General features: G+C 42.1%; 1 protein-coding gene across 1 annotated transcript in view; it reads left to right on the top strand.

Moving 5' to 3' along the window:
- Nucleotides 1–26179, top strand: part of LOC138604541 (alpha-2-macroglobulin-like protein 1) — a 42740-nt gene extending 16561 nt beyond the window's left edge. Inside the window, exons 17-36 of the mRNA XM_069676472.1 lie at nt 1562–1762; nt 4108–4198; nt 4436–4565; nt 5789–6014; nt 6975–7101; nt 8676–8797; nt 9882–9933; nt 10740–10823; nt 10941–11117; nt 12181–12262; nt 17003–17159; nt 17481–17558; nt 17748–17913; nt 18707–18921; nt 19021–19236; nt 19922–20040; nt 20806–20896; nt 22090–22158; nt 22304–22409; nt 26136–26179. Coding sequence (XP_069532573.1) covers nt 1562–1762; nt 4108–4198; nt 4436–4565; nt 5789–6014; nt 6975–7101; nt 8676–8797; nt 9882–9933; nt 10740–10823; nt 10941–11117; nt 12181–12262; nt 17003–17159; nt 17481–17558; nt 17748–17913; nt 18707–18921; nt 19021–19236; nt 19922–20040; nt 20806–20896; nt 22090–22158; nt 22304–22409; nt 26136–26179 — 2553 coding nt within the window. The remainder of the gene's footprint in view (nt 1–1561; nt 1763–4107; nt 4199–4435; nt 4566–5788; nt 6015–6974; nt 7102–8675; nt 8798–9881; nt 9934–10739; nt 10824–10940; nt 11118–12180; nt 12263–17002; nt 17160–17480; nt 17559–17747; nt 17914–18706; nt 18922–19020; nt 19237–19921; nt 20041–20805; nt 20897–22089; nt 22159–22303; nt 22410–26135) is intronic.
- The last annotated feature ends 1474 nt before the right edge of the window (nt 26180–27653 follow it).

Below are 27653 nucleotides of genomic sequence, written 5' to 3' on the forward strand. Positions count from 1 at the left end.
TGAAGTAGTTCAATAAAGTTTGATCAAAAAATTATGAGAAATGTAAACAATGCGAGCATGGACGGTGACGGGAACCGCAAAGAAGAGAGAGAGAGAGAGGCATCCAGAAAGGAACAAGACGAGGTCAAAACCTAGTATGTGGCTGACTGCATCAGGTCAATGTGCGCGTTAGTGGGCAATGTGTTACAAGGACTGTCCTTATGAGGCCGATGACAACCTGTTTGAGAGCAGGTGCATGCTGCGGACGTAGGTGAGGACAGCGGACGAGCAGCCCTCCCTACTCACCCAACAAAGTAACCAGAGCGGTATAATCTCTATTTACAGATTCTAACATCATAGAAATGTAGAATCTGTAGGCAGGGACGTGGGTCTCCGAAGTGTTCACTTTGGACTACGTTTGTAGTCCGAGTAATATTGACCAATCACGTATCGGCAGACTGCGGCGTATGTGGAACATAATCCGCTGTAATGCCATCACAGCTCCCATCAGCGTGATCTGACGACGATTTAGCTTCTTCTTAATCTCTGTAAACAGACATCTGCATGCTAACAGCTAACAATCTGTTCTAGATCTAAATTTAACTTGAGATGAATTCCCTTGAAGCTGTGTCATGAAAGAATGTGTAAGAATATGATGTGATTCATTCACGTGTCGTTCATATGTGAGTTTAATCAGCACATGTTGTTGTACTGACAAAAAAAAAAGGAATATAAATGTTTCTTAACTTTTTCTTAATACTAAAGTTACGAAGAAAATTTCACTGAAGAATATTTTCTTTTCTTTCTAATAATCCGGCCCCTGGTGTGCAAGCGCTCATAGTAAGGGATAATGTGTAGTGAGCAGGTTGTTATTGCTGAATGGAACCAGGCACGACTTGTCTCACTAAGGTATGTCATTTTACCTTTCATAACACAAGAGTTGCTGATCTACCGCTGCCTTGTCAGGTTATTTTGTCGTTTGTTTTGTGGTTAGCCTGGATCCAAGAAGACACAAACAAACGTCACGGCAGCGGCAGACCAGCAACGACCGCGTTCTTTGAGGTGAAATTGACGCTTTTGTCAGTGGAGTCTGGTGGCTTTTAACAGCAGTGTAGGGGAAATGTAACGTTAATTTACCTTGATTTAATAACAGTTTGTGCCTGTCAGTGGCAAAAACAAGATCTGGTAGTAGACCCACTTCTTTGGAGCATTTGCCTCGTGAGATTATGTTGCAGCCAGTATAGCCCAATTCATGGCTGCCGGCTGAAGTGATCTACCGAAGCAATTGAAGCACTTTCTAAATCTTTTAGTAATTTAGACGACATAATATTTGAAACTGGAGCCCAGGTTTAAAAATACTGAAATAACGTTTTAAGATGACTAACCTTTCCCTCACCTGGTGTTCTTAGTGTATAAAGAACAAGTCTTGATTCCAGGTTTGAGAATGAAGGAAATGACTCTTATCTACAGTATTTACAAACTAATGTAGAAGTCCATCATTTTGGTGGTGGACTGGCTTCTACCTGCTGCATACACGGATGACTTTTCTTGATTAGTAATGTGCATGTGTGCTTTTGTGCAGGTTTTCAGCAAGTTGCCTCTGCAGAGGCTGAGTGGATATGAGTTCAGGGACACTGACCCACATCGCTGCCCACTCCCATTCGAACCACAACCACAACCACTACCACGACCAGAACCAGAACCACGACCACTGCCAATCTTGGACAGGAGCATCATCTATGAACCACCCAACAGGAAGGACGACGTCTACAAAACGTTTAAAGTAGAAAACTTTTGATTGCCTCTTAAATAAAAGGCTTTTAACGATTACTGTATAGCAGTCCTTCCAGGAAGTTGCAACGTTGCAATTGTGAGAATTTATCCAAATTCAAGCATTATCTGCACATTTTTTCTGCAAATATGACCAATCTCTCTATTTCCCTCGCACGATACAGTAGATCTATAATAATACATTCAAGACTCAATGTCTTCTTGTCATCATTTATCAATGAGTCTGAACTGAAAACCGTTAGCCGTCCACTTACTGATGTGTTGTGTTGAGTCTTTTGACCAATCAGAGACTATCCTTGCTTTCCACCAACAGGTGGCTCTGTCACAAATGTGAGTCACTATTGAGCTCAAAGAATGTTTTTACAGTGAGATAGTAATCCCCCGTCTCTTATCAATGATGTTATATGTTTCTGCTACATATGTTTTGCAGCGGCGGCTCGCCGTGGCAAAATTATTGCCACTGCTGCTTCAGATTTCTATAACGTGTCTCGAAGTTGCGATTAAACGACAGAGCATTTTCTTTTCTTTTTTTTAAATAATATTTTTTATATTTTTCTTTTTCATATTATCAATGACAAAAACAAAAACACACACCGTCCCTAAGCTGAGACAAGACCGGAAAACAAAACTCCACACACAAATGTCACCAAACAAAACCCAAACAACACTCGCATACACAAAAAGCAAAATTAAATCAATAAAATGCACATATACCCGACACTCCACACCCACAAGCTCAACCTCAGTTCCACTTAAATAAACTACGACAGCCGAAGGGTTAAATAACAAATTACCAATTTTACAACTCAAATACTATTCCTCTCTTGTGAGTACACCTTCCAAAAATCCCAAACTGAAATGAAATCTTCCATCCAAAGACAATCCGTCTTAGAAACCAAAAGAAGTACCGGAAAGGAAATACATAACCCACCCTAAAAAAAACTAAAAGCATAACCAGGCTGATGTAGACCTACTTTTATAAACTAAGAGCATCTATTATTTTTCCGCAGACCTTTTCAAATAAACGACGGAGCATTTTCATGAGGACGTATTTAGAATGTCCACGGTCGCCTGGTTGTCTTTCAAAAGGGGGATAAACTTGGAAAGATACATAAATGGTGGGGGGTCTGCGTGTCCTTGGATTAAGTCGAGTAACTGCCACCTGCACTATTCTAAATTAGATCCAGGCAAGAAGGCTTTCGAAAAGGCTTCACACCCCGAGTGTTAGCATTGAAGAAATTTCATCCCGTTAAATGTTTTATCAGCTGAGTAACTTATTATTAATCCATAACCATAATGTATACTTTCTTGATGTCTGATGTATCTTAGCCCACATTTAACTTACAATGTACAAATCGTTTCAGTTTAAAATAGCAACAGTGCAGTTTGCCTTTTAGTTGGTAATAAGGTCATTAAGATTTATCAAGTGATGCAGAAGTCATCACTCCATCGCCCAGATTTCTTCTTCAGTTTTATTGTCATACTGTACTGTAATAACTACAGTATAGGTTCCTCCCAAACGTTCAGAATATTGCTCAGTGGGTCATACATAGTAATTAGGCTATACATAATAATAGAATAGGTATGGGGGGGGGGGCTCTCCGGCTCTGCAGTTCTATTATATTGGACCAGCAAGCTAACCTGAGCCGGGCGGGCTGGCACAGTTGACTAACGCTGACTAGCAAATCGGTTTTGGCATTTCGGCGACGGTAAAATCCTCTTAGCTAATTTAAAGTGGGTCAAGCAGGTTCATTCAACATACGCTAGCTTATCTTTTCTTATGCTCTGTTTTCAGTCCATGATCGCAGTGAAGCTAAATGTCTCTCACCTTTGTCAGTCAGAATCCTGTGTCGATCAACAGACAGTGCTTCGAACCAATTTAAAGGAGGGGCTGAAACTTGTCAGACTTTTTTATTACTTGTTTTTGTCAGTTGCTGAAAACAGTAAAATGATCATTGATATAAGGTGCTTTAATATAATCACCTGATTGCAGGGACTATATGATGATAAGTTTATTTTTCACAAAAAGTGGGGTAGCAAAACCAGAACTTTGCTCCCCCTACATGAATAATGGGGATGCGTTTGCTCCACTTGCTCCGTTGCTCAGGCGCCCGTGATAACGTCAACAAAATTGGAAGAATATACAAAACTTCCTTTAAAATAGAAGTCTGCTCGAATCCATGTAAACATTTAACTGGACAAACAAAATTCTAAGTCGGATACAACTCTACTGTTCTGTTGTTGTTTTTTTACTGTAGGGATTTTAGTCGTCCTTAACTTCATCCTGTGTGTTCATCAGTAGTGAGAATTAATTTACTCTCTCTCTCCCCCGTCTAGGCAATTGGAATGATAATTCTGACCAACACTGACGTGACAAAACCTTACCTATGCAAAGAGCCATTACATCATTTGTTTGGTATGTTTTATGGTTTGGTATTATCCATTGACTCCGTAACTTGACTTTTCTATTATACTTTAAACTTAATGGAGGACGACGTGCTCTATAATGTGGCTCTCAAGTTCTAGCTCAAAAATGACAAAGAAGACTATTAGGACATACCTTCCTGATCTGGGAGCTGTTTTCTGTGGGCTAACTTTACATCTGTAATTGGATTTTTCTTTTTTTATCCATATTTTCCTGCTGCAATGGTTCCAGCGCCTGGAGTGCCTGCAGCGCCTGCAGCGCTTCTACAGCCTTTAGAAAGTATTAAAATGGGGGGGCCACAGAAGGAGGCAAAGACGACTGTCAGGAGTTTTTTCCCTGAGACCTGGATCTGGGACCTCGTTCCTGTGGGGTAATTATCAATTATTCTATGTAAAAGTCACAATATTATACTTGTTCAAAATATTCACTTATTTGAAAGTGTATATTGCATGTGTGTGTAGGAAGGCCTTAAACCTGCATTCTTTCGAAGAGACTCCACCAGTTGTGTGACAGTATGAAAGTAATCTGATTGAATTACAGCTATCGGATTGGATCCAATCTTGACAATGTGTTGTTCATGGGGAAAATGGGATTGTGAAATTTGATTTGATCCGGCAATCCAGTTTTGGTTTTTATCCGGATCAAAACTCCAGTAGTGTTGTTCAAGACTTTGAGTAGGATTGGGTATAAAAAACATGGTTTATCCTGATCCCAGCAGAGGGGAGGATTCAGGCTGGATTTCAGGAAAAAAGATTTTAAATTTTTTAAATTGTTCAAACAATTCAACATTTTTACAATGTGGTTTATACTATAGACATTTTTTATTTGTTTTGCACTTAAATTGCTGTATCACTACAGTGATATAGTAGATAAAGTAGTCAGTAGGGTTACAAAAAAATACAAGAGTTTGTCTCTATTAAATACACCACCGAATAGCGACATTATCAAACATGAAATATTTAATTAAAAGCAATTGTGTGTCTAATTTGGAGCACTGCTAATCCAGATTTTGTTATCTTAATAAGTCTGAATCTGGATCAGTTTGATCCAATCCAGTTTTACTCTGAAACAAAAGGAAGATAGAATCACTGATGCCTGAAAACAAAGAATTGATTTCCAAATCCAGATCGTCCTGATCAATATTAAATAATGATTTTAACAGCTGGGCCCTGGTGACAAAGTGACCCGACTAATCACTGACTCATGATCGCATTGAACATATTCCTATTGAGGTTGTGGTCACCAGTATCACGTCTTCTTCATTACAGCATGATGTTCATGTCGTTGATTGTCCCACCCAACATCACAGCTGTAGACTGCTGTAAACTCCTGTCTTGTCGTGTCCTAGAAGTTGTGGTGCAGGAGCAGGGTTCATACTAGTACATGTTAAAGAGAAATGGGCCCTTAATGATCAGAATTTATTGAGCAGTCAAAATCCCCTGAGGATAGAGCTTTGCTCTTGCCCACCTTGTCAAAAGCCAAAAAATACTAACTATTTACAAAAATATGAGAACATTTTCTGAGCATATTCATGTCGTCACTCATAAAACTTTAGGCTCAACTCCAGGATCTCTTTCCTGTATGTTTGTGCAGAGACAGTGGGTCGGTGAATGTGGAGAAAACCGTCCCTGACACCATCACTAAGTGGTCAGCTGGAGCTTTCTGTGTCTCCTCTGTGGGCTTGGGCATTTCACCCAACATCGGACTGACCGCCTTCAAGCCGTTCTTTGTCAGTCTCACCCTGCCCTACTCTGTCATCCGGGGGGAGGTGTTAACGCTCAAAGCCACCGTCTTCAACTATCTCTCCAAATGCATCATGGTAGATATTTACAGATGGATTTAACTTTAATGAGTTTAAGAGTATGATGATGCAGTCTGTGAGTTATACATGTTTTTACTCTTTTATTTATCATTTATAATTCTCTGTTTCTCAGACTATAGGCCCTATTTACACAGCAGAAGGCGCACAGTCTAAAGCGCATGGCGCTAATTGATTCAGGGCATGTCCGACTGACTTTTGCTAGTTACACAGCACACAATCTGGGCGCAAACCATAGACTGTATAAATAAGGGACATAGTCTCAGTGACGTCACACACTGGTTTCTGAAGAAGCGTTTTGAAGCCCGAATTGCGCCGGCACTGGGGGTCGCCATATTGGAAAGGCCAGAGCCGCCTAATACAGAGGAAGGCAAAGAGGCGGAGCTCTTCTCATCACTACGATCCGCTGTAATCTCTCCGGGGAAAAGCCAACAACTCCTAACTCCTACATACTGACCGACGACGATTGAATAAATGTTTGATAAACATAACAGGCTAACAAGCAGCTAAAGCGAGCACAGTATACCTGCTACTTAGTGCTAAAATAAAAATATATCAATACAATTATACTCGCATTTAAAACCGAAAGTTGTGTCAAGATTTACGGAAACAAAAGCTTGCCCTCACAGTCCTGTGTCCCATAAACAATGTTATGTCACTGTATCTGCGAAAACACTGCTCTTTCCTTATGAGTCAAAGCTCTGCTGTGCATCCCCGTGTGTGTGTGAGCACAGACTTGTGTTGTGAACTCTCCAATGTATGTCCATAATGCACCCTCTAAATAGCAGAGACAGAGACCTCTAGATAGCAACGCGCCACCCGTTTGCCCGACCACACCTCATGTCAAAACCAACACTCCCGGTGCTGCTCACTTGCTATTTACACAATGTGGCCGCTGGGCGTGAAAATGAAGACTGCGTCGGGTGGAAAATAGTAATGACTCAGTGTTTCCGTTTGCAGGTAAGGGTTAAACTGGCTAAATCAGACCAGTTCACCCACACAAACTGTGATGGCTGCCAGTACAGTGGGTGTCTATGTGCGGAGGAGAGCAGGACCTTCTCGTGGATGGTAACTCCAACTGACTTAGGTATTCATACATAACTGACTCAAAGTATGTTTGATCAATTCCATTCGATGTGAGATTCTGGTTTTTTTTTAGCTTTTGTTTTTTGCGCATCATATAAGCCAGTTCAGTCTGAAATGTTTATCGTAGCAGCAGAACACAGCTTGGCGTCTCGGCTCCGACCTCATCACTCCTCGCTGATTTATTTTACATGCAGAAATTGAGGAGTGATGAGATAACATCTCACCCCCTATATGGAGCTGGCAGGTGGATGCTGGGGTGGTGGTGGTGGTGGGGCTGAAAGTAAGAGCGCAGTCCTGGTGCAGGGCAGCGATGGCAATGACAGAGCAGAGAAAGAGAGCGAAAATTTTGCAGCTTAAAGAGACGCCACATTGGGAGGAAGTGTGTCAGGTGATGTGGAAGTGACGCATATGAATTATTAAATCCGTGCAGCTCGAGGTGTCTGCATGAACTAGCTCGCAGGCGTCGTCCCATTTATAATTATTCACCTCCGATAAGACAAAATTGACTTGCACTGTTGAATAACATTGTTTCTTTGGATGTCTAGATGGATTCTGTGTTTATGACAGGACCTGTGAACATTAATGACTTTTCAGTTACAATATAAATTGTTAAAGCATATAACAGTTTTTACTTATTTTACTTTTTACTGTTACATTTTTTTTTAAAAAGTAAAAATATTGTATCAAATATTAACAGATATCGATTTTTAAAGTGTAATCCAACTGCTGAACAGTTTGTGCAGGATTGTTCAGTGTACTGCACAGGGAGAGTGAAAAAGTCACAGTATGAAATGCAGACGAGAATCGGCAATGTTCAGATATTCTGTGCAAAATACGTCTTTATAAGCCTCAGTCCTGAAAAAATCTATCAGCTCCACAACATTTCAGCACTATCTCGAACATTACAATCCATTTACAGCTCTGCCTGTTGTTCCTGTCACTGACAATATAATGCAATCTTCACATCTCTGTAATTAAATAATGATGTTTGTTCTGTCTGATAACAAAATTACACTCTCAGTGACAAAGATGAGACAGAAGCAGCTAATTAATCTGTATTAAGGGCACTGACAGCCGTTGCGTTTGCACCGCTGGAAGCAAAGACAGCGGGCTGTTGTTGTAATGCTGCCGGGCCCTGAAAGCTGAGGGTTTCTATCTGCCTCCATCAACATGGATGGTGCTGCGGCTCTGATGAATGTCAAATTGCGCTCATCTAACTCCCCCTTAGAGAAATGCTGACAATCACTTGTACTAACAAGTCAGGTAGTATCTCTGACGAAACACTCAGAAACCTCCCCTTTGGGGGCTGATCTGTACTCGTCCTCTGTGTGAAGGATTGTGGGCTGTGAAGGGATTGAGGTAGAGGGGGGGACAGGTAGTTCATTAAGGCAACACACAGGGATTAATGAGGAAGAATGAGATAGGAAACAAGGGGGAGGAAGGGGGAAGGATGGAGGAAAAAGGATGATGAGTTGAAAGGTAGACAGGAAGCTGTCTCAGTACACAAACTGTCACAGGAAGGAGTAATCAACATTCTGACCTGAATTCAGAATAAGACTGTATGTGTTCACACAGGTCAGGTGGATCTGAGGGTCAGTGCAAAGGCCATAAGGACCAAGGATCTATGTGGCAAAGAGAGGCCCATCGTCCCTGAAAAGGGGCGAACCGACGTGGTGGTCCGCAAGCTGCTGGTGGAGGTCAGTGACTGTCAAACACAACATTTGAGCAACCGGCCACAAAACATGAGAAATGATTGCTGTGAGACAAAGTGCAACTGCAATTGTATCTTTTACTAATAGATTGATCACCGCTGAATGTTTGATAAATAGATTAATATGATTGTCTAAATGTCACAAATAACATATCCCCATCATAACTCTTACAGCTTTCATTTCTGATTATGAGTCAGAAACGCAGATTCAGTCCTTAATAAGATGGACTAAAAAAGGAATGTTCAATCTTCTTGCTGATGGGCTCATTTGTGTCAAGGTTTGAGGATAAACCAAAAAGGTGGAGAACCCAGGTGCAGACTCAAATAATTTATTAAATAAAACAAAAGGCAAAATCCAAGAAGGCAGAGCAAATCAAAGTACAAACGACAAGACAAAAAGGCAAACTCCAAAAACACTTACTCAGGGGACACACGAGGAACAAATTCACAGCAGGAAGGTCACGGACAAAGACTCAAAGGAACTGGCACAGAAGGGTAGGAACACAGAGACTAAATACACACAGGGTAATCAGGGACAGGTGAGACTAATTAACACAGGTGAACACAATCTAAAAGGCGGGAAACAGAACAAAGGAGGGAAGTAAAACAAGACAGGACATACAAGGTGCAAGAACTACAAAATAAAACAGGAAACACGAGGAACAAAACTCAGGACTGACAGGACTACAAAGTAAAACAGGAAATTCTGTAAAAACTCACACTTTGTAACATGAATAACAAAAACATATAAATAGTCTTTTTTAAAGAGGATCTTTTCCCTAATGACGACATAACTCTCATATAATTGGTCTCATAGATTTATTGATTTTAAAAGGGATCACTCTTTCCTCTAACGGCTGGTAATTGTAGTTTTTAGCAATTACAATTAAAAGAAGATGACATTTTAAATTTGTCGGGGACTATTTTCAGCTGCAGATTAATCCACATTTGGATCTTGCGAGGGTTTTCAGCAGCAGGACAATCTATGTTGGATTGATAAAAAATAAACGGTAATGTATGTTAGAAACATGTTATTTACTATTATCACTCTCTCTGTCTCTCTCCACCAGGCTGAAGGAACGCCACAGATGGAGAGTCATAATGCTCTTCTCTGTCCTAAAGGTGAGCATCACAGGCGACCTGTGTACCAGCTTCTGTTATCTTTAAGCCTTTTTTTTATTCATTAAAATTAAAAAACACCTGATAAATATTTAACTGTCACTCCGTCATGGAGGCTTGTGTCAGGGTCAGAGATCGAAGTTCACAGTGTTTCAGTGTCAGTGATGATTGATTCTTATTTGCATCTTACTCATTTTTGTTTATTATCCACTGTGAGAACAAAAACTGTGTTGTTGTTGCTAGATACTTTTACTGAGGTCCCTTTGTCTTTGTTGGTCTCACACCACTAAAACTATAACTGATACTTGTGAAAAAGACATGAAACTGTAAGTTCAGCATAAAGATTTGAAACAGTTTGCCAGGGTTTGTCCAAGGGGAAAAACATGAACCTACCAGAACCTTAATAGAGCCAAACCAACATGGGATTCAGACATGATACTTTTTTCAAAGATTTACAGATTACAGCTATTGCAGCCTATACAGTGAATTTCCTCCATTGCCCCCAAGCAGCCTGTGGGCTGAATTTTATGTAAAGCACTTGGGACTTGGGAATTGTTTTGTTTAATCAAAACACTAACTTAACTGAAAAAACATTTGAAACAAGTTGTTATTTTTTGGGGGCTGTTTATATGCTAGGTTAACCGGACTGACGTAAGAAGGTTTTGAACACTCAGCAACATCACAAATTTGTGTATTTCCCAAAACCAGGAAGTGTTCCTCTTGAAGTTCTCTTTTGTGTGTGTGTGTGTGTGTGTGTGTGTGTGTGTGTGTGTCATTAATGTGTTATCTTTCCTGCTTTGTGTTTCCAGGGAAGCCTGTGAAGAAGAAAATTTCTCTTATTTTGCCTGAGAAGTTTGTGGAGGGTTCAGCCAGAGCTTCTGTCATTGTACTGGGTAAGTGACACTACTTTAACTATGATAGCATCGCAGTAACATCTGATGAACGAGCCAGTGCAGTCTCAACCTTGTAAGAATAAAACACTTGGCAGTTTTGTGCTGTTTCTCCTGCAGGTGACCTAATGGGCGGGGCCTTGAAGAACCTGGATAATCTCCTGCGCATGCCGTATGGCTGCGGGGAGCAGAACATGCTGAATTTTGTTCCCAATATCTTCATCCTCGACTACCTGAAAAGCACGAATCAGCTGACCAATGAGATTCTGACCAAAACAACACACTTCCTTAAGAGTGGTGAGTTGTTCTGTCCCCTGTGGGAACAAAAATGAATGTTGAAAATACATTTTTTATCGGTCATGTATGAACAGGTTTTAAACATCCATCAGTTCCATAAAGTTTTTGCAGTTGTCCTTTGCAGAAAAATATACATTTTTAGATGTCAGGTGCCTCCAGTAGTCAGCCGTGAACCAGTTCAGAGTTTTAAAAAAAAGAATATTCCTTTTTGCTTTGTAAAATAAATACTTGCCATATTTCCAGATGGACGGATTGTTACAATAACTTTCTGTTTGTACGCGTGGGTCAGAGTTTGCTTACCGGTGCGCACATTTTTCCATCAAGTTTGTTTAAATGGATCACAACTTTTGCATAATTTCAGGCCCTGTTTTGTGCGTACAATGGTTATTTGTGCTGCATAATAGTCTTGTTTAGTCTAAATCTGGTGTATTTACACTACACAGTGGATTTCAATCAGGTGTTTAAGTAATAATCTCAAATATTTTCATTTAAATTCCCAGATTTCCCCCACAGGGATCAACAAAGGATTATCTTATCTTACATAAATGTCTGTTAAGTCACTATCTATCGCCAAATGAGGTAACACAATGGCGACTGAGCCTATGGCCCACTGATGAAAGCCTTTGCATTTGCAGTATTGCAGACTGGGTGTCTGTGGCGACTTTCACAGAAAAAATCACAAGCGGCGCCCAGTTAGTGACGCGTTTTCCATCAGCTAGCAGTGGTTGGTCTGCCAGAGAGGGTAGGCGGAGCTAAGCGGCTGCTTTTCCGCTCTCTGCAAGTGTTGCGAGTAAACAGTAATCTACTATGGCTGAACAAACAAAGAAAAGATGGATGACTACAGATACAAGTTCAACAAGAAGTGAAAACCCAAAGAAAAAGAAACAAACTCGACGCTCAGATGAAGCAAACAGTCTGAAAAGGAAAGCGACCGTCAGCCAGGAAAATCTAGAGTTACAACTGGAGCCGACCGTGGATGTGTATTGTTGTTTGGATTTTCTGACTGTCTGCATATTCACTTTATTTTCTAAATGTAATGATTTTGTTAATGTGTGTGTTTCAGGGTATCAGAGGGAACTCAACTACAAGCACACCGACGGTTCCTATAGTGCCTTTGGGAAAAGGGATGCATCTGGAAACACCTGGTCAGTACACTTTGCCCAGTGGCATAACGTGTGGAAGCTGCTGAGTATACAAACATTAGACAGTGACGTGGTGTTACAGCCACAACATGTAGAACCTGGTTACAATTGGTGAGGAGGAGTACATCAAAGAATAAATTGAGGGTTACGGATGCTACAATGTTACAATTTCATTTAGCAGACGCTTTTGTCCAAAGCGACGTACATCTGAGAGTTAATACAACACAAGCAATGATGTCAGTAAGAGCCAACAAACAGCTTCAAGTGCGATCGGACACTGGTGCCAACAGGCAGTGTATAGGGCGTGTTTTTTTTTGGTTTTTTTTAATAATAATAATCATCATCAGCAACATCAACAAGATAAGTATTGTCATCATCATCATCATCATCATCATCATCATGGATGTAACAATGGTTATATTTATTCTGGATGACTGCCAGAGGCATTGCTTCAGCGCTGGATATGATCCGTCTGGCACGGTCTCGGGTTAAATATCAACAAAGTCACATGTGACCCAGGATGACGTAGAACATATGTATATAAACCCATGCCATCGAAAAAGATGTCCCCACAGAATCTTCTCACCAATATTCCAAGTGACAGATAACTTTTGTGGTTATTCATAGAATTCAAAGAATTATTACTTTTGTAATTGTTGTTCATTTACGCGCAGGGCTGCCCAGGAAGTGAAGAAAGTCCTTGTTGAGTGGCCTCTAACATTTGGGGACAAAGGCAGACGGTTTGACCTGCATGCCTGCTCAATTACCCCAACAATCCAATGGAATTTATCTGCTTGGCCAGCACATGCCCCCTTCGATGTCCCTCATATCAGACAAACAGGCCGGTGAAAGCCAGATGTTGCCTTTATATAGTGCCTCAAGGCCGTTACAGAGCAAAGCAATTATGCTGAATTATCCTGCAGGCAGTAGGGATCATATGCTGCCAACTCAATGGCCTGAATAGAGTGGGCAGGAGCCAACCTGAACCAACCTTCAGGAAGAATAATGGCTCCCCAGCCTAACATCCTGTCCAGAGGGCAGTGTGATGAGGACATGAGGCGTACGTAGAGTTCCACTTCTGCTGTGCCATATTTGCGACATGTTTCTTCTACCACCCTTGAATGGAGTCTCCACTTCCCTTAAGCACATACAAGAAGCGTACTTGCAACCTGTAGCCACAGATTCAATCTGATGCCCTGTTGATGATTGACAGGGTAGGCAGCTGACTTGTTGTCGGACCTGACAAGAAAATGCCCCTAAAATATGGCAGCAGTCTGTGGACCGGCTGGTAAATAGCCCAAAGCTTAAGCACATTTGCTCAGTGAAACCCCCAGGCCGTCCAGAGCCCTCCCAATGCTCTATACTGACATACTGCCCCCCCCCCCCAGCTACCCAGCACCCTAGCTACTACCACCTTGCTACAGGAGGGAATCGAACCAATGAAATGCCGCCAGCCAGATATGCCCTATTTTTCAATGGGTACAATGCAAGAAGGCATTGACTTGACACTCCAATCTTCTCGGATCTGTGAGACTCAGATCTAAATGGAGGCCATTTATTGAAACTTTGATTCAATTTGCAAGAAACCCAGTGGGAATACTGACATCACTGACGTCAACATACTGAATAGTTTGAGAAAAAGGCCCTACTTCAATCACCTGTTGATCAACTGAGGAGAAGCTGGAGTATTGCCTTTACTCTCTGCAGAGTTGGGAAGGCTAATATCTTGTGTCCAAGGTCAAGGCAATGGACACTACCCTTTGGCTGGGTCTTAGACAACTTTTGGCATGATTGACAGTGAGACCCAGTCTTTTACATGACTTAGAAGTATCCACTTGTTTATGTTGGCCAGTGCTTCCCACATGCACCTTGTTGTGACCTTGGGGGCTAGGGAAAGACCTAATGGACAAACTTTGAACTGATAGACCTGTGCAGGTACTGCCTTGGATGTAGAGCTATAGGGATGTGGAGATATGTGTCCTTTAAATCGATAGACGTGAATCAACTTTGCTGTGTCTTGCCTTGGAGCACATCTGCTGTACTTCTCATTTGGAAGGGTTAAACTTCCAGGAATATGTTCAGCCCTTGTAAGTCTAGTCTAAGGTGAAATCCACCCTCTTTTTGGGATCGGAAATTAAAGACTTGTAGAACCCACAATGCTGTGTCTGAAGATCTACTTCTTGAATGGCACCCTTCTTCAGGAGGTTCTAGTAGGCACCAGTGACTAGTGCCAAAACCCTGCACAGATTCCTCATTCCAAAGCCAAACATGTCCCCTGAAACTACTGGGAGCGTGCAGAGGGCTCCTGGCTCTGACAGTGGGGACTGTGCCAGCCATACCTGGTGATGAGTCAGGGTAAGCATTGACTTCAGTCTGCCAACCTCCCTGGTTATAAAGGCAAATGCCTGCAATGATGCATCACTTAGGCTTTGGACAGAAGCATCCATGCCAGAGGATTGCAGGTACTGGGACAAGGCTTAGATTATGTGGGAAAGAGTTTCCAACATGGCCCATGCGTGTGGCCCAGAGCATTTTACAAAAAGGTGATTTGTAATGCAACACTGTGCTTTTGGACAGCAAGCTTCAGGTCTCAAGGCCTCACCAGGTGTTGGAATTAAGGAGGTAATTGCTGGCTCCATGGCTGGCATCTGGCTAGGGTTGTAACTGCTGACATTCTGCATAGAGACAAGATAAAAAAACGTGTCCATTGGCTGTGTATCCAGATAGAGACTTTGGTCTGGCCAGCGTTTGTGGAGCTGGTGGATGTAAGGCTGAGAGGGCGGCACAGAAAAAGAAGACTGTTGTAAGGCCAGCCTAAAAAAACATACTCATACTAGCCTGAATGCCTGACGTTAGATCCAGGCCAAAGAGGGCCAACACCGTGCAGACCACTGGTTCAACTGTGGCTGCGGCAGCCTCAGGGCATGCCCCAGATCCACTTCATCTGTTGGAGGCATGGCTGGACGCCTTTACTTCCCTCTGTCCAGGCCTGTCCTCACAGAACTGGATACAGCCCTCATAGATGAAGATGGGGCATCCTACTCCTGGGCTGTGGGCTGCTAACCTGGGTTGCTGGTTAAGAGTTAAGGAACAACCCATTAATCTCATTAAATTCCTAGGCCAGCTTTTCAACTTTAGCTGCCAAACAATCAACTTTCTTAGGTCTCTGCCTTGGCGGAGGACCCTGAGATGGGGAGCATCAAGGCCTATTCTTTGCACTTGAAGCAACCATTGCAGGAATTGAAATGATTTTCAGACAGCCCCTCCCTCAGTCACTTGAGGTATTTGTCATAGCCATGGTGGCTTGAAATTGGGCCGTGCAGGTACAGCACACGTGTGATCTGTTTTGGTTGCATCAGTGGTCACAGAACATTTTGAAAAAATGTAGAAAGCTTTTCTGTCAAACTGGGAACATGTTCTAGTTTGATGAGAGAATACAAAATGACACACAGACGCAGTGGGACGTGTTTGGTACCAGCAAGCGTCCTAATAAGTTACTTTGTGGAGAAACCTGCCAGAAAATATTAATATTTGCATTTAATGGGCTTAAAGCACAGTGCCTCTGGGGATTTGCTGTTTGAAAGCGTGTTAGGCAGTTTGGTAGGTGGTGATTGTGTGTGTGTGTGTGTGTGTGTGGAGGGGAAACTAGGACTCTCAAGTGTTTAATTAAATCAAATTCAAACAGAAAACTGGCTGTGATTGTCGAAATTAATTAAAATATCAAGTCAAGAGTTTTAGCTTAGTGTAGTTTAGTTTTAGCCACAAAGAATAGCTTTGCTTATAATATTATTATCAAAACAATAAAAAAAAAAATTCAAGAGACCACGTGTAAAGTGACATGGGTCGCGCCTGGGGTTGTGTACCTTGTTACCGTCACACTGCAGGTTTACTGTATCCAGGGAAGCTCAAACATTCTTTACGTCACTGCAGACTCTACTCGGTGAGAGGAGAAAGGAATATAAAATCATAATGTCCAACCGTCAGTAAAGCAGCGTGTGGTCCCTGAAGGTAACTCTTGACTGACCACCATCTGACCTTCTTACGTGCCCACGTTAGCTTAAAGTTACCATGGTAACCAACATAAACAAATATCATTTAAAGAAACGGTCAGAGAAGGTGATCATCACAAAATATTATCCCTTGACTTTGTGTTTGTGTTTTCCCTCAGTGCTACAGAGATTCAATGTCCTTCAGCTTGTTTTGTTGTAAAAGACAGCAAGTATTTTGGTTTAGTCTTACTGATTTAATTACCCCTATTTCAGAAGGCTGCAGGCTGTTTGCAGTGAAAAAGCTGCCCAGCATCAAACCGTAGACAGACAAAGCAGCCAAGTGTCAGATATTTCCTTCTACAGAAATTATTCGGATGGAATTCGACAGAAACATGATCAAAGATAATTGCTAATGTTAATATGTCGCCTGGATGTGTGAATGAACCATTGCTTGCAAACACGTTGAGCTCTATTGATTATTAATGTTAATGTTGGGTTTCCTGCTGACCACATGTGGACAAAAAATACATTAATGTAGCAGTAATGATTTTAAAAGGATCACAAAAATATATAAAGTGTCAAGAAGGGTTCACTTCATAATAATTTAAGTGACACCCCATGCAAATTGGAATATAATATGTCTATAATTCTCTCAGAGCCATTACATCGGAATTATGAGAATGAGTTCTGTCATGGATGTTTTGTAAAAAATGTGTGTGTGTGTGTGTGTGTGTGTGTGTGTGTGACCTTCTAGGCTGACCTCCTTTGTGATGAAGTCCTTTGGCCGGGCGAAACCTTACATCTTTGTGGATGACAGGCACATTACAGAAGCTAGGAGGTGGCTGTTGAGACTCCAGCGACCTGACGGCTGCATCCGATCTGTGGGGAAACTCTTTCACAACGGCATGAAGGTAAATACATCAGCGTGAATGTGAAGCTCAATATGACGTGGTCGGCTGCACTAGGTACTAGGCTGCAAGGAATGGAATTCTTCTTATACAGACAAATTGCTTGGTCGCAGGTGTGTATTGATTGTACAAGTTTTAGGTTTATGTGACAACATAAAGTCCAAAAACAAAAAACAGCAACACAAAAATCTACGGTCAACTCAAAGTAAAGTTACAGCCGTACTGAAATATTCATATATTTTATTACAACTCAACGAAAGCAGTTTGGGTGTCCCATATTGCATTATGTCATTACTGAGTGTATCAATATATATTTTCCATCAGGGAGGAGTGAGTGACGACGTGTCTCTAACAGCCTACATCACTGCTGCCCTGCTGGAGCTGGACACCAATAAGGTGAGTGTCCCGTCTCTGGTGCTCTTCAGACCGCCGTGTTCAGCTCGGACTCTGATCACCTGTTTTAAGTCACCCTTCATTTAATATTATTTTTAAACCTAGTAAAAGTTATACACTTGGATAAACAAACGTGGGTAGATTTCTGCTTATTTTCCAGCACTCTGTCTCATTCGTGTGTCTTCCTGTGATGTTCAGGACTCTGTGGTGCAGAACTGTCTGAAATGTCTGAAGACAGCGGTCGATGGTAAGATGGACAACCTGTACACCACGGCCCTGATGTCCTACGCCTTCACCCTGGCTGGAGACGAGGAGATGAGGACCAAACTCATAACACAGCTTCATCAGAAGTCCATATTAGAAGGTTAGACCGTGAAACCTCAGCAACATCTGCACATCCCAAACATGTTAAACCTCTTTCAGTAAACATGAACACTGACAGGGAAGTAAAATATCTGACAAAAATAGGCACATTCCACTGCCAAAATGTTCAGTTTTTAAATATAAAATATTTGAAATTATAAGAGTAAGTTGTAATAGAAGATACAGTGAAAGTGTCAGTGGGGTGAATTGAAATGTAAGTTTAAGATGTTGAAGCTCAAACTATGAATTCAGTTGAAATGTCAGTTGAAGTTCAGGATATGAACTGTGCTGTAACAGGGAGAAAGCACACGATAAAGAGAAATGGACCTAGCACAGAGCCTTGGGGCACCCCACAGTGAACACCTGCTGCCAGACTGCTCCAAAATTACAGTACTATGATAAAAGTTACAAAAAATAACACCTCAAATATAAAATATGTGTTTAATATAAGTGTATATAAAATATAAAGAGACAGTGCTTAATAGAAAAACAAGTACGATAAGTTATGTAAGAAAGTGTCAGTTGAAGACGTGCATGATATTAAAGGATAAATAATGTTGGAATCTCCTCTTTATTGTGTGTGCTCTTTTTATTGTGGTATTTGTGATTTTTGTTTAATGTTTTCTCTGGACTTCCTTACATATAGTGTCACAGATGAGATGGCAATTTCCCTGATGAAGGAAATCATTAACAATGCAAGTCTGAATCTGTACAGTCCTAAATCGACATGTACTCATTAACTGAACTGATGTGCTTACAGTATCTAATGAATGCCTCGCTGTTCTCTCTGGCAGGAGCCTCACGTCACTGGGAAAAAATCAGTGTCCCAATACCTCAAAGGTTCTCCTGGAGACGTCCGGCCTCTCTGGATGTGGAGATGACCTCCTACGTGCTGCTGGCTTTGATCTGCGGTCCCAGCCTGCCAGGCTTCGACATTGGTTACTCTGTAGGCATTGTTCGCTGGCTCACCCAGCAGCAGAACCAGTATGGTGGCTTCTCCTCCACACAGGTACACACACACCACACACTACACACACAGGTGCTTTTAATGAAGCCCTTTACACAACTGACAGTTTTTAATGACACATTTAACCTCTCCACTCTTCAGGACACCGTGGTGGCCCTCCAGGCTCTGGCTAAGTACAGCGCTGCCACCTACAACAAGGAGGGCAAAACTACAGTGATTGTGAAGTCACCTGGAAGCCGGAAGAAAAAGTTCACTGTGGCTCAGAGCAACAGGCTGCTGTACCAGGAGAAGAAGCTGAGCAAGGTGCCCGGAGAGTACACAGTGGAGGCTAAGGGAAAGAGCTGCGTGCTGGTACAGGTAAGAACAGAGACAGAAACAGCCTGACATGTGAAGCAGGAACATGAGATTGTGTCCAGATACATATGATAAATGTCCAGATAAACTACGGAGCAGGTTAGGACACCCTAAAAAAGAAATGTTTGTGCGCTCGCTTGCTCACATCGCTTCCAGTTAGAAGTCAGTTTAGTTTCTTAAATGAAAGTGACTCCTGACTGCTAACCTGCTCCGTGTGTCAGGACAGGCTGAGAGATGTGATGCTTGTTAGAAAACCACTCGCTCTGTTTCTATTACTGAAAAGTGTTATACTACAGTAGACCCTAACTTTTAATCTGCTATACGTTTGTTATAAAGTCTGTGTAACATATATTCATTCATTAACATTGAACATCCTTTTTAGTTTTAGCTCTTGTTTAAAAACTGTTCTCACTGAAATTTAATGTCTTAAGTCTTAATTTTTACACTTTTTTAATGCTAGTTCAATGTTCCAGTGTTAAGTATCTTCACACTTCACATCTCAAAATGTTTGTCAATATATTAAAACTCAGATTTTGATATTTGAAATCTGTATCATAATCAATCTGGATGTAATCCTGACTGCTTCAAGGTGTGAAATGTTTGTGGCTTCAGTGAAACAACTTCTGAACCTGGAAATCCCAGTATATTTCTGGTAGTTTGAATTGAAATTGACCTCCACTCTCCACAGTTCGCGATGAATTACAACATCCCTCCTCCCCCCGACTTCTCCACCTTTAGCATCTCCACCGACACCAAAGCCAAGTGCGAGGCCAGCCGTCCTCAGTTCACCCTCTCCGTGAAAGTCAGGTACTTAGTGTTTGTGTGATGAAAAGTGATTGGTAGTGTACATATTAGTTATATCAATGATATATATTTTTTGGACTTCAAGGGACATTTTCACTGGATAGGGAAATGTATTGTAGCCAAGCAGCAAACATTGGTGTCATGTAACACTGAAGAGTTTAGCTGTTTGATTTTAAGAGGAAAGTTTAAAAAAATGTTTTTTCCTTTAAGATAATCTTCACAGTATAAAAAAACATGTCACAAACCATAGACTGTATATAAGAAGTGGCCACCATGATAGCAAACTACATTCTTTTAACAAATTGCACTAATGCAGATGAACAGCCAAGTGTCTGTAAGTACAACCGAACACTGAACAAGACATTTGGTGGCGATTTGTCAATCACACAGTGGCCACGCCCTATAGCGCACCTTGTTGTCTATTTTACTCTAAATGAACCCATAATTAACTAATTAAGGTAAGAACTGTGAGGTAGGCTCATTTTCTCATAAGCTTCTATACATCTCTTGTTTTTACAACCGCTGGAGTTGCTCCCTGCTGTTCATTTGAAAGAATACAGGTATATACAGCTGTGTAGGCTTAATTTTCCTACCCTGAGGATATGTCCACTTCTTATATACAATTACAAATGTTTCACAAAACTTTTGAGTGACCAAATTAGGTAAAGCCACATGTGAGTGTCACTGTTTTGTGGTGTTTGACTGTGCGTGCATGTGCATGTGTGTGTGTGTGTGTGTGTGTGTGTGTGTGTGTGTGTGTGTGTGCAGTTATAATGGCAACAGGGAGGAAACAAACATGGTCGTCATCAACATCAAACTGCTGTCTGGATACGTTCTGGATCAGGACTCTCTCGAGCTGGTCAGTTCCTCCTGAGTTGCACACAATTAAACCAATGACTGTATATATAGATGGACGACGCGTCTCCATCTGCTCCCATTGTACGAAATTGATGCCAAAATAGCCCCTGTGACAGGCGCTGCCATCTTGCGATGGTGACGTCATATGGAGCCAGAGACTGCGCAGTAGAGATCAGCAAGTGAAGCGGCCGTAGCCACTTCCGCTAACCCAAACACACACTTAACTTACCGAAAAAACAGCAAGGATCCCGCACACCGGCGTGTTTAACAGCAGAACAGCTTCTCTGTGTTGGTCTGAGGTTAACGTTCACAGGTATGGAAACTTCATTGACTGTAGTGATTGTTTTAGTTACGTTTCCACTCGCGGATCGTCCTCCACTCTGCTCACCCGGAACTGATCAGCTGCAGGAGCCGAATTTGTCAACAGAGCTGTCAATCATCACTTAAAAAATAAACAGAAAAATGAACACTTGGATGTGAATCACCGCGATCATAACTAACTATAATGACAGAAACCATGTTTGAGAAAAATGTATCGGGCGTGTATTTTGATTTTATAGTTTGACCCATGTCCCATCTGTTAACATGGAGGAGGCAGGCTTTATGACCTATACTGCAGCCAGTCAGCAGGGGGCGCCCGAAATGTCCATCTTTTTATACGGTCTATGATTTAAGTCTCTTCACTGCATGGCCAATTCTTTCACAGTCTTAATTAAAGATGTTCTGATACCATTTTTTCCCGCTCTTCCATTCCATTACCAAGACTTGTGTATTGGCCGATATCCCTCCAATACTAGTGCGATAGAAAAATACACATAATATTAAGAACATAATAACATTAAAATCTTCCGCTAGCATGAATATGATTGTAATTGTCATTGAATAATTTCCCAGAAAACCTGTTGATTTTTTTAGGGAGCTAATTGTATCAGATCGATGCCAGAACCAAAAACACAGGCTGCTGGACCTGTACCTATGTAGCCCCGGCCACTTAGGAAGTCCTCTCAGTTGACCTGTATGTGTATATAAAGGAGACAGCATGTTGAGATATTATGCACATGCATTGATTGATTAGTGGAGTATCAGTATCGGAACGACTCTAGTCTTACTACTATCTGACTGTGCAGCTGCATCTCATTCCTCACAATGTACTTTAATGTTGGAGAGTACTGATGACAGTCTGTGCTTTGGCAGCTGAAGAAATCCAGCTCAGTGAAGCGTGTGGACGAGGAAGAAGGACACATCAACATCTACTTAGACCAGGTAGGAAGCAATGAAGAGTCACTGTGTATGTGTGTGTGTATATGTATGTGTGTCCCTATCAGCAACATCGGGGAATCTTGGCAGAAAAATCCTCCACATGTGAGTAAACTGAATTCCTTTAGCAGTCTGTTCTTTCATGTTGCAGCTGAAGCAGAACAAGTCAGAGGTCTACACTGTGAACCAAGAGAGGGATCAGCCTGTCGGGAAACTGAAACCAGCTGTGGTCAAAATCTACGATTATTACCAGACAAGTAAGAGACTCACTGTCACAGTCTTTGTACTAATTGTACTAAATTGTGTATTCCTCGCCTTATTGAAATGTTCATTCACAATGAACTTTAATCTGCTCACCTTGCTTCCCTTTAGTTCTCTCTTACACACAAACACACACACACACCTGCACCTCTGCACACCCCTGCTTGCCCCACCCCTCTCTTTATGTTTGTCTCTCCTAATGACTGGATATAAAGATGGACAACTCATCTCTCACCTCCTCTCGTTTTACACAAAACACACATTTAACATTTCACTCAGGTTGGCTCAGTCTGCAGGACAGCAGCTTCTTGTGGTCTGAAGCAGATATTCGTGGTTATGGAGAGTTCAATGACTGTAGTGTTTGTGTTAGTTAGATCTCCTCTGCCATTCCTCCTCTACTCTGCTAATCCACAACAGATCAACTGCAGGAGCCATATATGTCAACAGAGCTGTCAATCATGACGTTAAGTCCATCTATCCATCCATTTTTTTCCGCCTATCTGGGGTCGGGTCGCGGTGCCAGCAGGCTAAGCAAGGTGACACAGACGTCTCTCTCCCCAGCAACGTTTTCCAGCTCCTCCTGGGGGATTCGGAGGGGTTCCAAGCCAGACGGGATATATAATCCCTCCAGCGAGCTCTAGGTCTGATGCCCGAACCACCTCAACTGGCACATTTCGATGCAAAGGAGTAGCGGCTCTAATCCGAGCTCCCTTCAGGTGTCTGAGCTCCTTTCCCTATCTCTACGGCTGAGCCCAGTCACCCTTCGGAGAAAATTAATTTCGACCGCTTGTATCCGGGACCTCATTCTTTCAGTCACTACCCAAAACTCATGACCATAGGTGATGGTTGGGCCGCAGGTCGCCAGGAAATCGAAAGTTCTGCCTTCAGGCTCAGCTCCCTCTTCACACTGACGGTCTGGTACAACACATGCATTACTGCTTAAGCTACACCAACATGTCTGCCAATCTCACAATCCATGATACTCTCACTCGTGAACAAGACCCTGAGATACTTGAACTCCTTCACTTGAGGCAGAGACTCACCCCTCACCCAGAGCAGGCAATCAACTGTTTTCCAGCAGAGAACCATGACCTCAGACACAGCTCTCACTTTGGTTATACAGTGACACGATGGCTTGTAGCGATGGCCCTGGTACTCCGTATTCCTGCAGTACATCCCACAGAACCCCCCAGGGTACACAATCGTAGGCCTTCTCTAAGTCCACAAAACACATGTAGACTGGATGAGCAAACTCCCTTGCTCCCCCAAGCAACCCTGCAAGGGTAAGGAGTATATCCACTGTTCCACGGCCAGGTCCGGATCCACATTGTTCCTCCTGTATCCGAGATGCCACGATCGACCAGAGCTTAATTTCCAGCACCCTGGAATAACCTTTACCTGGGAGGCTGAGAAGTATGATACCCCGATAGTTGGGAATGCCCTCCAGTCCCCCTTTTTGAAAATGGGAACCACAACCCTGGTCTGGCATTCCACAGGTACTGTCCCAGACCTCCACGCGACATTTAAGAGATGTGTCAGCCAAGACAGCCTAACGATGTCCAGACAGATTCTTCAGCATGTCAGGGCAAATCTCATCTACACAAGGCGTCTTGCCACTGAGGAGCTTCTTGGCCACCTCGGCGACCTCTGCCAAGGATATATATAAGGCTTTCCCTGGACCTACGAACTCTGCGTCCTTATCAGAGAAGGTGTTTGTTGGGTTCAGGAGTTCCTCAAAGTTTTCTTTCTAACGTCCAACAATATCCCGAGTCTGGGTCAGCAGTTCTCCAACCCTGCTGAAAACATCTTGAGCCAATTCCTGCTCCCCGCTCCAGAGTCGTCTACAATTTGCCAGAGCTCCCTTGAAGCCAACAGAAAGTCCTTCTCTATAGCCTCTCCGATCTCCTCCCACACTCTGGTTTTTGCTTCGGCAACCACAGAAGCCAAAGCCCTTTTGGCCACCTACCTGTCTGCTGCCTCTGGAGACCCCTGGGCTAGCCAAGCCTGAAAGGCCTCCTTCTTCAGCCTGACCGCTTTCCTAACCGCTGGTGTCCACCAGTGGGGTTCTAAGGTTGCTGCCATGTCAGGCACCAGCAGTCTTCTGGCCACAACTCCTTGCAGCTGCGTCCACAATGGAGACTTTGAACATGGTCCATTCGGATTCCATGTTACCAACCTCCCCTAGTATGCACGAGAAGACCTTGCAGACAGGGGCCTCTGCCAGATGTTCCCAGTTCACCCTAACTACACGTTTAGGTTTACTATGTCAGCCTGGCAGCCTCCCCAGCCATCTGATCCAACTCACCACCAGGTGGTGATCAGTTGACTCATCACCTGAGTGTCCAAAACATACGGCTGTAGATCTCATAATACCACAAAAAAGTTGATTATTGATCTGCAGCCTAGGGTGTTCTGGTACCAGTTACACTCATTAGTCATCCTGTGCTCTAACTTGGTGTTAGTTGTGGTTAATCCATACCTGGCACAGAAGTCCAATAACAAGACACCACTTGGGTTCAGATCGGGCAGGACTCCTAATCACCCCCCTCCAGGTGCCTCGTCATTGCCAATGTGGGCAATTGAAGTCCCCCAGCAGAACCTTTTCTAGGACTCCACCCAAATACTCAAGGCTGCATACTCTGAACTACTATTTGGTGCATAACTACAAACAATAGTCAGAGCCTTCCTCTCCGCAACCTGCAGTCGAGGAGAAGCAACCCTCTTGTTCCCGGGGAGAACGTTAACACCACTCCAAAAAAAAAAGTGTCCAGACTCTCTCAATGAGTTTGGTTCCAGAACCAGTACTGTGCATGGACGTGAGCCCAGAAAACTGGTAATGCTTCACCTCCCACACCAACTATGGATCATTCCCTGCCAGAGAGGTGGAGTTCTTGGCCCAGTCTGTGCTGCTGGGATCAGGATTCCTAGGTCTGGCCTTTGCCCGCCACCCATCTTACATAGCACCTGACCCCTTGCCTATCCCCACAGGGTGGAAGCTCAATGTTGTATTTAGGGGCTGAGCCCGGATTGGCCCCATAGGACAAAGGCACGGCCACCAGACACTCGGCACAGCGATTGAGATGTTTTGGCTTCACGTTTTCTCTCCTTGTATGTGTCTGTCATGTTGATGTTCATCAGCAGTAAATAAAGTTGCAAAAGGTCATATTTTCACTCGCAAATTAGTTTTTACATAAGGTGAGCGGTGCGTGGAGGAGGCTTGTTGTTATTTATGTAGCGTATTAAAACAATGAACAGATGGTGGTTCAGAATGAAATTTGCAACACTTACAAGCTTACAAAAGGACGCCTTAAGTAGGTTTATATTAGATGGAAAAGATTGCACCTTAATAAATGCACAAACACACCAGAAGTCTGTCTGTGTGTGTGTCTGCAGAGGGTTTCTGCAGTCTGTAGTGGATGGGGAGGGGAGATGCCTCTGGTGACATTCTTTTGTCAGGTTTACAAAGCTGTTGTGGATGGTTGTTTGCTCAGTGGTGTATGAGGTCAGAGGTCATGATAGAGTGTGATTAATCTGCATTGATTTTTTCATGCATTATTTTTTCTATGATTTATTTATCAAAATTAAAGCGTTACTTTGACAGCCCTATTATTAATGTTTGTCATGTTAAGCTTCCTCTTAATGTAAGTAAATAAAAAAGGCTTGTGATAGTGATACACTGTTGGATGTGTCTATTGTGTATGTGATGTGGTTTTTGTTTTCAGGTGATGAGGCGGCAACTGACTACACTTCTCCCTGTGCAGAGTAAGTAACATTTTAAATAACATACGTTTCTTTACCGTATTTGATACAAACATAGTAAGTCATCGTAACCACATCACAGGGTTTACTTTATGGTTTTTATTAAAATGTTTGAATTCTACAGTATTAGGACGTATTTTGTGAAATAACAATAAAGCGTTTTCAGTTTTCATTCCTTTAAGGGTCATTTTAACATGATAATAATAAAAGTTTTGTTGTGCTCTGACATCTTAAAACCTCTGTATTCTGTCAGGGTTATTGTTATGTGAAACCCTCATACAGTTGGGAATGTGTAAAGCAGTGATTATGACAAAGTCAGCAAAACTTTTGGTTATTAAATTGTGTAAAAACAAAAAATGGTTTATTTATCACCCTGCTTGTGCAAAGATATTTAATTTTTAAATATTCCTTCATTCTAATTCTGTGCTTGATGTTCTATTAATCACATGAAAAATTTCAGTAACGTGCTAATTATTCAAGTACCACAGAAGGCGCTACTGCACTTTAATTTTACTCCAGTCTACTCATGAACAGGGTAATTTTGTCAAGGCAGCGCTGTCAAAATATTAGTTTCCCAAACATAATCAAAAATGGGATGCTTGTAATATGGGAAAATTGGACCAAGTGAAGTCATATTAAAGTTTGAATCTATGGATGCATCTCATAGAATTTCATACAGAGAGTGTTCTTTTGCAGAAACGTTTCAATGTCAGTATTTAAATATTAATATATGTTGGTGGTTAAAAGGTGATTAAGTAAATGTGTTTCGTCTCCAGGTGATGAGCTGTAAAACCCTCTGTGGAAATCCTGCTGAAAAAGCTTGATGGGACTTCTTTCTGTTGGGAGAATAATTGTTTCACAGAAAGAAAACTTTTTTTTCCTTTGAGCTGTGTTTTATTGGGACTGGAACCCTCTTTTTGTGTAATTTTAGGACTTTTTTTCCTTGTTTTATTTCCAGCTTTCGTTTTTGTTGTCCATCTTCTTCCATTTGTGTGAGTAATAAACCAAAAATCAGTTTGCATTCATTACTTACGGCTTCCTCTTTTCTTAACACTGGAACTGGCTCCCACCGAGCTCAAGAAAAGCAGCAGATACTCTGTAACAGTTCAGTCTTTAATAGATTCAACAAAATCCATGTTATTCATACGTGAAAGTAACGCATGAGACATACAGGGTACCAATAAAACAGTATGGTCCGAGTATTGATTGTGAGTGTGATTTTCCACAAAGTAGATCCTGTTTCATGCACACTAAGTCTCATGAGTGCTAGGCGAGTGTGTGCATGTGAAGATGTGTGTTTTCTGCTGTACCAGTAAAATAAAAAAAAGGTAGATTGATACATCACTACCATACAATTTGAGACAGACAATAAAATTTCTAAAACGACAAAAATAAGTAAAAATTTTACTTCTTTCCATACAATACTGTTTCATTTAATCTGAATAGTAAGATATTTTTTAATTCGGGCATCCTCTTTACAG

This window comes from Semicossyphus pulcher, unplaced genomic scaffold, assembly GCF_022749685.1.
Source record: "Semicossyphus pulcher isolate SPU_LCO1_2020_fin unplaced genomic scaffold, fSemPul1.0.p SCAF_26, whole genome shotgun sequence".
Taxonomy (NCBI): Eukaryota; Metazoa; Chordata; class Actinopteri; order Labriformes; family Labridae; genus Semicossyphus; species Semicossyphus pulcher.